This window comes from Martes martes (genome assembly GCF_963455335.1).
Source record: "Martes martes genome assembly, chromosome: 7".
Taxonomy (NCBI): Eukaryota; Metazoa; Chordata; class Mammalia; order Carnivora; family Mustelidae; genus Martes; species Martes martes.
In genome coordinates this window covers 108,076,869-108,090,920 of record NC_137894.1, presented here as the reverse complement: position 1 = coordinate 108,090,920, position 14,052 = coordinate 108,076,869, and the positions used below count along the sequence as shown (strand labels likewise).

Sequence of the window (14,052 nt, the reverse complement as noted above, 5' to 3'; positions counted from 1 at the left end):
GTGCAATTATAATACCCAGTTGAAGTAAGAAGAAAAATGATCACAGGAAATATTTCAATTGCCAATATTGTTACTGTCATTTGAAGGCACTCTTACCACTTTTATCCAACAAAGTAAAACCATACCAAACCCAATGATGATAAAACAAAATGGGACTTATTTTAGATCTGATTTTTAAAATTACAAATAAGCCTTAATCAGTTAATTAATGGCCTGTTTTAGGCCAGGCCCTGATCAAGTGCTGAATATGGAGAGAAGAACAACAGTGAGAATGGATGACATGTTAAACACTGCGTTAGTGTTGCTCGTGTCATGTGAGGTATGTAGCTTATGGTATGTAGCACAGAGGAGGGTACTTCTCTTACGAGTGGATCAGAGAACCTTCCAGAAGGAGATAATGCTTTAACTGAGTCTGGAGGTGCCAGTAAAGTGTTGGCTAGACAGGTGGGGCCAGGGGAGGCATTTCAGGCAGGCAGAGTGATATAGTGCATGAAGCCTGGAAGTACTGAATATCATGGGATATACAGAGAATTCCTAGCAGATTCAGTTTTAGTTTTGAATTTATTTTTTAAATTTGCTACTGATTTTCATAGGGTTGAAATACAGAGTATTTATGAAGACATAGAAGGAGATGAATGCAGAGCAGACCTTTGGGATCAGAAACTAAATCACCTGTATACCAAGGATATACAATGTTATCCTGGAGGCCTCCAGGGATTTCTTAGAGAGTTTGAAATAGGGGAAGGGCATGGACCACGTGTGTGCTTTAGAAAGCACTTTGGCAGCAATGAAGAGACTTGCTTGGGGAGTATATGGTCAGCAGATAGAGAGTATAGTGTTTTAAGATGCTGCTCCTTAGATGGAAGATGATATGCTCCTTGACATATAGGGATGGAGAGAGGAAATTCAGCTTGAGTATTTATTAAAAAGTTATAGTCTATAAGGCTTAGAGATGACTGGATATGTGGATGTGGAGATAATAGTGAAGGAGGATGGTGAATTTCAAGTTTCTGATTTGGGCAACAGAAATATCGTGGGCCCATTCAAGTCCAGGAATACACGAAAGATGCAGAGTTGGAAATGAAGGGAGATGATGAGATCAATTTTGGGCATGTTGAGTGTGAGATGCCTGTAGAATATCTTAGTAAGAAGTGGCTAATGGCTGGTTAGATACTAGATAGGTCTAGTGCTCAGAAGAAAAGTCTAGATTGGTGATATAGATTGCATATTGGTCTTTTACAATGATGTTAAGTTCTTGGAGAGTTAGTGGCATGTCTGGTGGGTTTTTGTTTGTTTGTTTGTTTTTTGTGTTTTTGTCTTTTTAAGCACATTACACAGGGTTAGTCTTAGGGTTACATTCCCAAAGCCTAACATTTTTTTTTTCTTCTGGTCACTAGTATAAAGTCCATTAACGAAGAATTAAGGGCCTACTATCAATTGATGCCAGTTTACTTATTTTCTAATCCACTTGTTGGATACCATAGACAGAGCTGAATTGGTGGGGAAACACAAAGCTTAACTGAAGTCAGAATTAGCCTAAGAATGTTATTAAAGTATGATGTTATCTACCTCATATAGTTTGAAAGACATTTGACAGGTGTCTGCCCAGGATTTCTTCCTTCATCTTTGGTCACATTGTCTGAAATTTCATCATTGCCTTTACAGTCATTTCTTGGGACCATCAGGAGTTTTCCTTGTTAAGGAATTGTTTGACAGATAACCTAGTTAGGGACAATAGCATAGAAATTATCAAATGGTCTTAATGGAATCTTGAATAAATTAGTCTTTAGGATATCTAGAGAAAGGATAATTGAGATAGGACCGGAGTATGGTTAGTTTTGCTATACTTATTCACATCTCCTTGACAGTTCCTTGAAATTAATTATTTTAATAATGGAAATTTGAGGCCTCAGAAGAAACTGCTTTCTCATTAAATTCACATCCCTTTCTCCCATAAGTTAAAATTACTACTCTTTCAGAAAACAATATTAGGGATTCTCGATATTTAAGGAATGATCTTTAGATTATCACTGTAGTTGTTAAGAGAGAAATAACATTTGTCTACGTAACAAGAAAGATGGAAGTGTGATATGAACCATAATAGGTGAGATTTGTCGAAACTGGGCTTCATTTTCTTATGCATATCTGTCTCCACACAATGCAAAATAGAATTGTTTTCATTAGGCTGTTTTACTAAATGCCCCCCCACCCCCAACTTTCAGGGGCTTAACACAACAGAAGCATGTTTCTTGCCCACATTACAGTCCAAGGCAGGTGATCCTTGGCATATGACAATCTCCCATGAACTGATTCAGTGCATTACCTTTCCCTGGGGTCTTGTTGTCACTTGCATCCAGCTGGTAGAAAGAGGAAGAAAGCGTAGAGAAGTCTTACTTGCTTCTTATGTTGCGGCATGCGCATGAGTAGGTGTGACCCACATCACTTCTGCTCTTATTCCATTGATGAGAACTAGGAACATGGACATAGCTAGATGCAAGGAATGCTGGGAAGGGTCTTCCTGGCTGGGCTGCTGTGTTCTGGTAACAAGTCTATATAATGTAAGGAGGAGCACAGAATTTTGCGGGCAGCTGTACCTTGGCTACTGAGATGATATAATAGATATGAGCAAAACACAAAGGTCATATATAGAAATTACTTATTACTTTATAGCTGCACCTGAAATGTGATGATGTCTATGCAGAAATAAAATGCTTTAGATTGATACTTCTATTAGTTCTGGATGTTACGCGATTTCTGAGATCCTTTGAATATTAGCAAGAATGTTGGGTTCCATATTCATTATATGTGAAAAACAGACTTTCTCTCCTTTCTTTTAAGGTTGGACAAAATTTGCCCGATTGACGCGGGCTTTGACAAATAGCCGAAGTGTTTTGCAGCAGCTCACGCCAATGAATAAAACAGAGGTGGTCCACAAACATTCAAGATTAGCTGAAGTAAGTGGGAAACTAGCTTTCCTTCCCAAGATGGTGGGTGTGGTACATTTTTCCCCCCCAAATGATTCAATATATATGTTTCTGGTTATTATTTTACAAGTACTTATCATTATCTTTCCCCTATGGAATTACAGAAATTTGAAATATATCTTTTTATTTTCTCTTATTTTTGAAATGGGAAACTAGTTCATGACATCCCAAGTGGTATTTGTAGAGGGTGAGGTTTTCTTTGAGTAAATGAGATAAGAAGTTCACTCATCTCATCTGTTTATGTATGCAGCACACACTCTTTGAGAGTTTTCTCTGTGCCTGGTACTCTATAAAGGATGTGAAGACAAATAAGCAATGGGCTCTACCATCAAGGAATGAAAGGTCAAGCAGAAGAAACTGGTAATAGGATGTGATAAACAGAGTGTTAGGGTGCAGGGGAGGAATACACACAAGAGCATTTACCTAGATTTGGGGCTCTAGGGAGGCTTACCTGAGTGAGATAACACCTGGGCTGAGTGAGTCTCAAAGAAAAATACGAGACATGGGTAAAGAAGGGCTGCAGGTCATTCCTACCAGGGAGACCAGCATGTGCAAAGGCTCAGAGATGAGAAAGTCTGATGACTTTGAGTATGAGTTCAGTGTGGGTGAAGTCAGGTGAAGGAAACTTTAAAGTGATACAGAGTGAAACAGTGTTGGTTGATGTCCCATATGCTAGGAAATGATATGAACACATTTGTGCTACAGAGAAACCTCTCAAAGGGACATTGGTCCCTATGGTTTCCTTTGCAATGCCATGTTTTTCTTGTATTAATTTAAAAACATGATTCTAAGAAGGGGGTCTATAGATTTTACCAGATTACCAAAAGGGATCTGTGGTACAAAAGTGATTAAAAACCTAGTGGCTGTGTGTCGAATGGGTAGATAGGGAAACTAGTTAAGAGGACTTAAGTAGTAAATCAGCTAGCCTGACCATGGCTTTCAGCAAGAAACCCAAAAATGGAAGTGGGCGGATAGTAAACCCTCCAAGATTAGAGTCCACACATTTGTTGATAGATAAGAATTGAATATGAAAAAGAGGATGAGTCCAAGACAACTGGGTAGATAGTACTGTTGGCTAATAAAATGGCAAATATAAGAGGAGGAGGAGAAGGTTTAGGGGCAATGGTAATGAGCTCAGTTTGGGGCATATTAAGTTTAAAGTGCCTGATAGGAAATCCGAGCGAAGATGCTGCAAAGGCAGAGGGATTTCTGGGTCTGAATTGCAGGCCTTGGTGCCATAGGACTAGATCAAGTTTCCCAAAGAAAATATATTGAAACCAGAGAGAAAAGGAATCGAGGACAGAACTCCAGGGCAGCTAGAAGCTTTGTTGTTCACATGTCTTCTGTAATCGTCCCTTGTCCTCCTCATGTGAATGACATCAAAAGCTAACTAAACTACAAAAACTTGGCTGAGTACTTAGTGGGTGCTCACAGAATGTTCTGAGGTAGCTTACCGAAGGAGAGAAAGACGAAATTCAATATTTATGTTCATCAGTTGGCTCTGCTGGAGATAAGTGAGTTGAAGAGCTCCAGAGTAACTTTCTGAACTAGTGGCAGATATTAAATATGGTTTGGAGAGGGTTAGGAAGTAAAGTATGTTCCTTGAATTTGGAGGGCTCTGGCGTTTTTCTTGGACCATTGCTAATGGGGCACTTAGAAGGCTTCCTGCTCTGAACAGCACTGTTAGCTTGAGGAGAGATGAATACTTGGATGTGCAAACATGTTTTTAAAAGTCCCGGTAAGATATTAACATAATTAAATATTAACTACTACTAATAATCACAATATTTTAAAAGACAATATGCAATCAGGACAAGATTTAAAGCAGGCTATTAGATACAACTTCCTTTGTCAATAATGCTTGTTATAAAGTACTGCTTGGTTTTAAAGCTTTCTTTCCTGCCTTGAGTTGTCCCTTTTTTTCTACAAATCACACAAGCGGAGGGGCTTATTTCTGTGACTGCTGTCTTATAGACATGATTACTTCTGGGTCTTAACAATACCTTATTCAGAGTTACTCTCTTTTCTGTCGTACAACTGGGCAAGAACGAGAGGAAGGGAAAGAGGAAAACTTTTTAACTTAGTGCCTGAAACACTAATTGGTTTTTTTTCCTTCTGCATCAAGTGGGAAGTTTCTTTCCCCTCAACAGATTTTTTACTTTTATTTTTGAGGCAATTTCACTCCTGTTTCTTCCCATCTGATTTTGTTTTATTTTTGCATCATCTTTGGATTATTGGTAGTTTCTTTATTGGTCATCCCTAATCACAAAACTGACTCAGACACAAAACTGTTTTCTGTCAGGTCATAGGCTTGATTTCAGAGAACATGAAGAAATAATGAGATTCTCAAAAGATTTTTTGTCTACATGTACTCTTGGTCCAAAAGTTGTGACCCAAAAGAAGGAACAAGTTAGCAACAGGATATCATTTCAAAAAATTTTACTCGGAGTCATATAATTTGTTCAACCTGACAATTTGGATTTGCTATTGAGCTGTAGGTTTGCAGTTTTCCCAAGACATACAAATTTTATCGCAATGTCATTGGCACACCTACGTTTGGAGCCAGTTCCTGGTTTCAAAGATCCGAGTGTCTCTGTAGGCAGTTCATCAGTTATCCACAGGGGCTGACATCCCACAGACTGGCTTCAGCTGCTCACTTTTACAGGGGTGGAGATATATATCTGTAGCAATGTCATGTCCGTGGTCCTGATTCTATTAGTGTCAGTGCTCTCAGATGTTCAGAGAGAAGGAACGTGTTTGGTTTGGTACAAAAATACATCAGGAAATGTGTTTTCATCCTGCGCCACCTAAGGCTCATCACTTCTCAAAGTACAAGTGGAACAGTGTCCATAGTGAGATAGTGAAGGATTGTTACTCAGGGCTTTATAAAAGCGCCCCAGAGTCCGAGTGAAGATTAAAGTCGTGCTCTGCATATGAGAGAGATCAAAGTGTAAGCACGAGTGTCCCTTTGTGGCAATTGCCATGCTCCTTCCCCTCCTTCCTCTCGGCCTGCTTCTCCTCCTTCTCCTCTTGTAGCATTTCTGGATCCTTTTACATATGCAAGTCACTGTCTGAAGAACTGGGTCCTGAATGTTTAAGGAAACATCAGACAAGAGTTTTACCTTGGACTGTACATTGTAATCGCTCAGGAAAGGTTTTGGAAATAAAGACTGCATAAGATGAATTTTAATTATTGTCAGGGCGGGGGGCATTTCTAGATATGAGTATATCATCGTTTAAAACATTTCTCCCGATGATTCTGATTTGTAGTCAGATTTAAGGGATACTAACCCAAGGAGTGATCCCATTCCATCTCCAGAGATGACATTGTACGTCCTGCCAGGGTGCTGAGCAGGGTCGACTTGTCTGGAAGCAGTGTGTGGGACCACAGCATTTATAGGAGTCCATGGGTGGGTGTTTGAATTTCTATTAACAGTAGAAGGAAAAATTGAACTTTCAGGTAAACAAGTTGGAATTATAATATTTATTCTTCTTTGTAACAATGCACTTGTAAAATGCAATTTTTATTTTGTTTTTTTTTTTTTTTTTATGGAAAAAGGGGTCCAGGGAGGCAGAAATGCCTAGGGCCCATGAAACTCATAAATGCACCCTGGCACTGAGTTTATTTTCTAAGTCTGATTTCTTTGTGCTTCAACTATAGGCTGTGTAAATATAGATGGTAAAATATTAACATTGACTATGAAGAAAATTTTCATGTTGAACTCAGTGAAATTGGAATGGATAGACCTGTGGCTATAAAGAGAAAGAGAAGCCATGATTATGTATGATTCTGTCTACATAAAGCTCTATCCCAACACGAAGCTTACATTCCTGGTAGGAAAATTTGTTGCTAAGTAATTTAAGACCTTATGGGAGAAATAAGGCTGGGATACTGATAATGAGGACGAATACATAAAAATCTTTCTAAATAGTTGTTATGGCCCCCAAACAAAAAATGGTAGTTAAAATACACAACTAATGAGAATACTAGTGATGTTTTTCACATTTCAGATATTAATAGTGGGTATTATATACTTAGTTTTCAGTTATATAAGTTTCATGCACAAAAGAAACTTTTCAGGATAATCCTCAAGTTTCAAGAAGTGCTAGTTTTGTTTTGCCTTGTGGCATTTGAGTTATGTGCTAATAGGCATTTTTGTTTATATCTATTCTTATATTCAGATATTTAATGCATTTATAACTTTATGATAACTTTTGACTGCTGCCTTCTGGATCCCATTACTCCTAGAGACACTGAACACTTGGGTATATAAAATGACAAAGCTGCTGGAAATATTTATCAAAGTCCCATTTACAAACTCCTTAACACATAGGTTTACTCAGCCTTAGCTTCACTGATGGCATGGAGCAGAACTCTCTGATTCATTCCTTCAACTCCTTTTCACAATTTCCAAGGTCCAGGTTCTGGAAAGCAATGCAAAGTCTGTGTTACTTTTGCCCAGGGCTGCCCAGGCCTCTACTCTTGCTCTGTCATCTGCTTTTCCCCTTCTTCTCTTTAGTTATACCTGCTTAGAGTAAGTCAAAGTTCATATCACCTTGCAGTAAAATTTTTCTGTTGGTCAAAAAGGTATGGAGAAGCACGCCTGAGTATTTAGCACTTTTTTTCCCCCAAAGTGAATATGCGTCTGGACAGGAAACACAGTTCTATAAGTACTGATTGAAGGGAGAATAGGAAAAAGCAGGCTCTAACATCTACAACCCTGATATCACTATGCCACTCATTGGGCCCCTTACTGAGTCCCAGTCAACAGCAAGATCACCAGCATTGTGGTCCTGGGGTTCGGGGAGGACATCAGTATCAAAGTTATGCTCCCTGAGGTGCTAACTATGTGTGAAGAATGGATAATGGTGAGTCACCCACATAACTGTTGGACAGTCAGCTAGAGATGTGTGATTTTAGGCAGGCTTGCAAGTGAGCATACAGAAAGCAATCTCAGAAGTGGATATCCAGCAGTGCCGTGGATCAGTGTTGATGTTGGAGGAAGTCATCAAGAGGATGCAACTGCTGGCTGACCCCAGAACAGGGCCCAGGCAACTGGAGACTCCTCATTCCAGTCCTTGGAATGTACGCTCTGCCCACCATTCCCACAGTGGGAGCCATTTTCAAGGACATAGCCTTGAGAGAGTAGGATGTTGTTAAGATCATTTGGACTGTATGTGACTGGATCCAGTTAGGGTATCTACTAAGTTTTTAAGATTCTGGTGGGTCAGTACGGAGGTCTATTTAGCTTATCATTTCCTGTCACAAGCCTTGTAAGTATGTTCCCTTGCTTATTAAACTGCCACCTAACAATCTGGAGTGGTCTTTCCTTTTCTTTGTTCTCTCCTTGCCCTTGGTGTTTGGGGGCCAGTTTGTGAACCAACAGTTGGCCAGTGGAGAGAAAGCCAGATACAAGAGCAGAGAGATTAACTTCCTTTGAACAATCTTTGGTACAACTCAGAAGACGGAGATAAAACTATAGGGTGTGACTGGTCTTGAAACCAGGAGTCATGAAAAATACACTTTGGTTTGACTTCCAGTAAGTTTGAATTCATTACTAATTCCAGAGATGTCCAAGTCATTTATATACACATTGTCTCTCTTTTAGGTTCTTCAGCTGGGATCAGATATCCTTCCTCAGTATAAGCAAGAAGCGCCAAAGACGCCACCACACATTATTTTACACTATTGTGCTTTTAAAACTACTTGGGATTGGGTGATTTTAATTCTTACCTTCTACACCGCCATTATGGTTCCTTATAACGTTTCCTTCAAAACGAAGCAGAACAACATAGCCTGGCTGGTGCTGGACAGTGTGGTGGACGTTATTTTTCTGGTTGACATTGTTTTAAATTTTCACACGACCTTTGTGGGACCTGGTGGAGAGGTCATTTCTGACCCCAAACTGATAAGGATGAACTATCTGAAAACTTGGTTTGTGATCGATCTGTTGTCTTGTTTACCTTATGACATCATCAATGCCTTTGAAAATGTGGATGAGGTAAGTTTCTTTTTTTTTCTGAGTACTGTGGATCATATGTTTTGAGAAAATTAAGATAAAAGGAGTTTACAAATAACCAAACTTCTTTTTAGCAACCACTTTTAGCCTTTACCCAACTTGCCGTAAATTATAATATTCAATGACTTTAATTTTCATCTACTTCTTTTTCTTGCTTTCTGGTTGATAATACTAATTCCGAGGACAGTGGTTGTTGTTCAAAGTTGCGGTTTGAAAAGGTGGGGGTTGTGGTTGGAGGAGGTGGAACAGAAGAAAAGCAACAGCATTTGGGGGTCAAATAAAGTAATGAATTAGATAATTGATTTAAAGAGATGAAACAGATGTATTTTCTTTGGAAAACAATAGTGTTCTATGCATCTATAGAACTTTTGACTCCTCCTCTCCAGATATATATGGTAGCAGGCTTGAGTTAACTAAAAAACAAACAAAAAACAAAAAAAAACTTTTATGGAAAATCCTCAAATTTTTGCCTTTTTGATTTCTTCTTTACAGCCTTTGTTTTAAATTTTGTCTAAGTACATTTGTGGTTAGAGACTATCTTGGATGACTTCTGATGTCTGGTCTAGTTCAAGGTTCTCTTCATTCAGTATTATCTGCACAACTAGAAATACTAAAAATGTGGGGGCTCCTGGGTGGCTTGGTTGGTTGGGCAGATGACTCTTTGTTCCAGCTCAGGTCAGGATCTCAGGGTCCCGGGATTGAGCCGTGCATTGGGCTCTGCATTCAGCGGGGAGTCTGCTTGAGGAGTCTTTTTCTCTCCCTCTGTTCCTCCCCCTGCTTGCATACTCTCTCCTTCTAAAACAAATAAACCTTAAAAGAATACTAAAAATGTGTAATAGCTTTTTTTTTAAAAGATTTATTTATTTGTCAGAGAGCATACAAGCAGGGGGAGCAGCAGGGAGAGGGAGAAGCTCTGACTGAGCAAGGAGCCCAATGTGGAACTTAATCTGAGGACCTTGGAATCATGACCCGAGCTGAAGGCAGACCCTTAACCAACTGAGCCACCCAGGCATCCCTAAAAATGTGTAATATCTTAAAAGACCACTTCATCCAGAGCTTCCTAGCTTTTAACTTAATAGGGGATGATTTCCAACTTGCTATAGCAAGCTAATAGGATGCAACCAATAATCTCAACTAATAATGTAAGAATGAGTTGATATAGAATGCATCTATTATTAAAATGTGTTTGTAATGATGATATTACAAATTTAATTTCCCTAAAGATTCTACTCTGTCCTTGTAAACTGCTCAGATGGAAATCTCTACTATGTTGTTGTTGTTACTCTGTGTATGTTGGGAGATAGATAGAAACTATTCAGTGACTTTTTTCCCATAAAATTTCTACACTCAATTAACTTCAATAATATTAAAAAAAAAAACTATTTCCCTGAAAGTTAAGTGTAGATATTGTGTTTTGATGCTGTACGCATTACTTTAAAAATTACAGAAAAAAGAGGAATTATAGTAAATTGTTTCCTAATTTCAGATTCCATTTACATAAGCTTTTAAAGGTAGATTTCTTTCTTATTTACTTTCTGGAAGGCGTTGAAAGGAGTTAATTTTGAAAATGTGAAATATGATGAGATGATAAGCAGTGTGTATATTTTGCTTACTGTATGAATTAATATATTAAGATCAGTTATTTAGAACATGGTCATAAAGATTTTAATAACAATAAAAAGATTGGTTCAGCTTACACATAATACACTAAATACGTTACAAAATAATAAATGCATTTAACGTAATGTATAAATAGATCAAGAGATCCCCAGCCTCATGCATATTAAAATACAAAGTAAAACTACAAACTATACTGACATACCATTTTCACTTTTCACACTGTTGTAATAAAAACTTCGTTAACACGGGGTGCCTGGGTGGCTCAGTGGGTTAAGCCTCTGCCTTCGGCTCAGGTCATGATCTCAGGGTCCTGGGATCGAGCCCCACATCAGGATCTCTGCTAGGTGGGGAGCCTGCTTCCCCCCTCTCTCTGCCTGCCTCTCTGCCTACTTGTGATCTCTCTCTCTGTCAAATAGATAAATAAAATCTTAAAAAAACAAAAAACAAACAAACAAAAAACTTCGTTAACACACTAGGTTGGTGAGTATGGTAGCTAAGAAGGCACACCGCTTAGATCGTCCTTCCTGAAAACCTGTCTGGAGCTCAGTTCTTAGCTTCCTGGAACCTGCTCTTGGTTTGGGAAAGCCAATTGTTAACATCTTTTTTAAACCCAGCAGTCATTCAGTGAGTCATCACACTGTCCCTCTAGTAGTTTGAAACTGACCATTGTGGGAGTATTTACACTCAGAAAGCCCAAAATGCTATAAATAAAGGCTTTCTTTTTTCTTTTTCTTTTTTTTTTTTTTTTTTTGACTGACAGCTGCTGCATTTTCTGATCTGCTGCAGTTCGCAAACTGAAGCCATATTTCCCCCAGGCTACTTTTAGCCAATAATTAAGGATGGTGGTAATATTATAATTTAGTCTACTCCTATTCAATGCAGAACTGCTCTAATGAGAAACTTTTGCTCTGGGGCTCCCCATTTACACATGCTGTGGTCTGAGGCTGTTCTACTCAATCCCTCTTCATACGTGTCAGACCTGCATTTTGGTCTGGAGGCTCCTACCTCCTCTGTTTGTCTTTCCTAGACCTTTCTCTCGGTAAAACGTGCACCCCTAACCCTGACTTGGCAGAACTCCATAGGGGACCTGAACTGAGTGACGGTACGGGCACTCTCATACATTGCTCAAGGGAGTATAAGTTGGTAAAACCTCTTTTTTTTTTTTTTTTAAAGATTTTATTTATTTACTTGATGGACAGAGATCACAAGTAGGCAGAGAGGCAGGAAGAGAGAGGGGGAAGCAGGCTCCCTGCTGAGCAGAGATCCAGATGCGGGGCTTGATCCCAGGACCCTGGGATCATGACCTGAGCCGAAGGCAGCGGCTTTAACCCACTGAGCCACCCAGGTGCCCCGGTAAAACCTCTTTTAAGAAGGATTGACAGTATCTCATTTTGAAAAAAAATAAAACAAAAACTCTAGAGCAAACCACTTTCAAATTATTTAGGGGATTCTTTTGTTATTTGCTTCCATGTCAGCAAACAAGATTATGTACCTACTTCTTGGTGTTTCAGTTTTAGGCCTTGTCTTTGACTTCTCAGTATGGACTTTGAGGTTGTAGCCCTTATTATGTCCGTGTACTCTTCCCATCGCCTCATTTTCACAATACAGGCATATCATCCTTTTGGATCAAGAAATATTAGGTGGTTGCATCATTATGACTACAAATACGCTATTTATCGTGGAATCTTAAACCTACTATGGTTGTTTTCCTGCACTTTCCACTTTCCTGAGAGTTAATAAGCAGCTGGATTTATTGTTTGCTTCGTTTTTTGTACTTACACTAATTCAAACTCCAAGCTCCCTGCCAGTGGTCTACATCTTCTCTCATTACATTGATGCAAGCAGTATTCGATCAACATCATTTTCTTAAACAAACCTCTCTTTACTGCCCCCTCCCACATGATTGACTTTGGCTAATTAGAATATTAGAATATTCTAGGCTAGAGATAATTACACGTGACTTGTTCTCTTTTTGAAAGTTTGGTGTATCCTCTCTGCCCCAGAGTTCTGAGACTTTTCTGACGATATGCCTTACTGTGGGTCCATTTTCATCAGTTTGGCTGGGCGTTGATGGTGGCTCTTTCAGTCTGGCAAAGCATGTCTTCTGTCTTCCTTTCTTTCTCCTATGATGATTATCTCCACCCTTCTTCCCCATTTTTTTTCTTGCTGGAGCTCCTTTTATTTAGATACTGCACCTTTTGGGCTAGTCTTCTAATTTCCTTTTTCTCTTCTCTCTTATTTTCCAATGCTTCCTATTTTTGCTATCCCGTCTGGGAGATTTCCTCAACAGTATTTTCTCACATTCTTTGTCCCTAATGATTGATTGTGCTTAAAGTCTATTTGGCTTGATACTAGCAGAGCTACATGAGCTTTCATACAGTATTTAGTATATATATTTCTTTTTTTTTTATTTTTTTTTTAAAGATTTTATTTTATTTGACAGAGAGAGAGAGATCACAAGTAGGCAGAGAGGCAGGCAGAGAGAGAGAGGAGGAGAGGAAGCAGGCTCCCTGCGGAGCGGAGAGCCCGATGCGGGGCTCGATCCCAGGACCCTGGGATCACGACCTGAGCCGAAGGCAGAGGCTTTAACCCACTGAGCCACCCAGGCGCCCCAGTATATATATTTCTATATTTTAAATTTTATTATAGATTATTATACTCTAACTGTATCTTGTATAGGTAATATATAGATTCTGAGAGTATAACTGACAAGCTTAACCTGTATATTTATCAAGATTAATTGCATTTTGATTTACTTAGAGAATATTCTTTTCTACTTTAAAATGCTTTTTCTTTGCTTTTCTCTATGTTTTTATTTCCTTTTTCTTTTTTTCTTCCATCTTTTGGATTGAGTTTTTTCTTTCATCTACTGGGTTCCCTCCACTAGTTTGGAAGTTTTTTTGTTAATTGATTACTCTTAACATTTTTATTTATTTTTATTTTTTATTTTTTTAAAAGATTTTATTTATTTACTGAATAGAGAGAGAGAGAGATCACAAGTAGGCAGAGCAGCAGGCAGGGGGGCGGGAAGCAGGCTCCCTGCTGAGCAGAGAGCCCAGTGCGGGGCTCCATCCCAGGACCCTGAGATCATGACCTGAGCTGAAGGCAAAGGCTTAACCCACTGAGCCACCCAGGTGCCCCATTTTTAGCATCAATATGTGGCTTATTAGTATCTTTACTTGTCTCCTAATTAGTATCTTGTCTCCTTTCACATTATTATTTTCTGGTATTTTGCTTCTATTTTGTTTTTAACTTTCTTTTCTAATTAATATATTGTTGTCTTATTTTTTTTTTAAAGATTTTATTTATTTTCCAGAGATAGAGAGAGTACACACAAGCAGGCCGAGAGGCAGGCAGAGGCAGCGAGAGAAGCAGGCTCCCTGATGAACAAGGAGCCCGATGCGGGACTCGATCCCAGGACCCCGGCA

At 39.0% G+C, this 14,052-nt stretch overlaps 1 protein-coding gene across 1 annotated transcript in view; it reads left to right on the top strand.

The window, feature by feature from the left end:
- The window catches only part of KCNH5 (potassium voltage-gated channel subfamily H member 5), a gene marked incomplete at both ends in the record, with an annotated part of 310,475 nt that overhangs the window by 55,511 nt on the left and 240,912 nt on the right, over window positions 1-14,052 (top strand). The window contains 2 exons of the mRNA XM_080809433.1: window positions 2,839-2,954; window positions 8,594-8,986. Coding sequence (XP_080665559.1) covers window positions 2,839-2,954; window positions 8,594-8,986 — 509 coding nt within the window. The remainder of the gene's footprint in view (window positions 1-2,838; window positions 2,955-8,593; window positions 8,987-14,052) is intronic.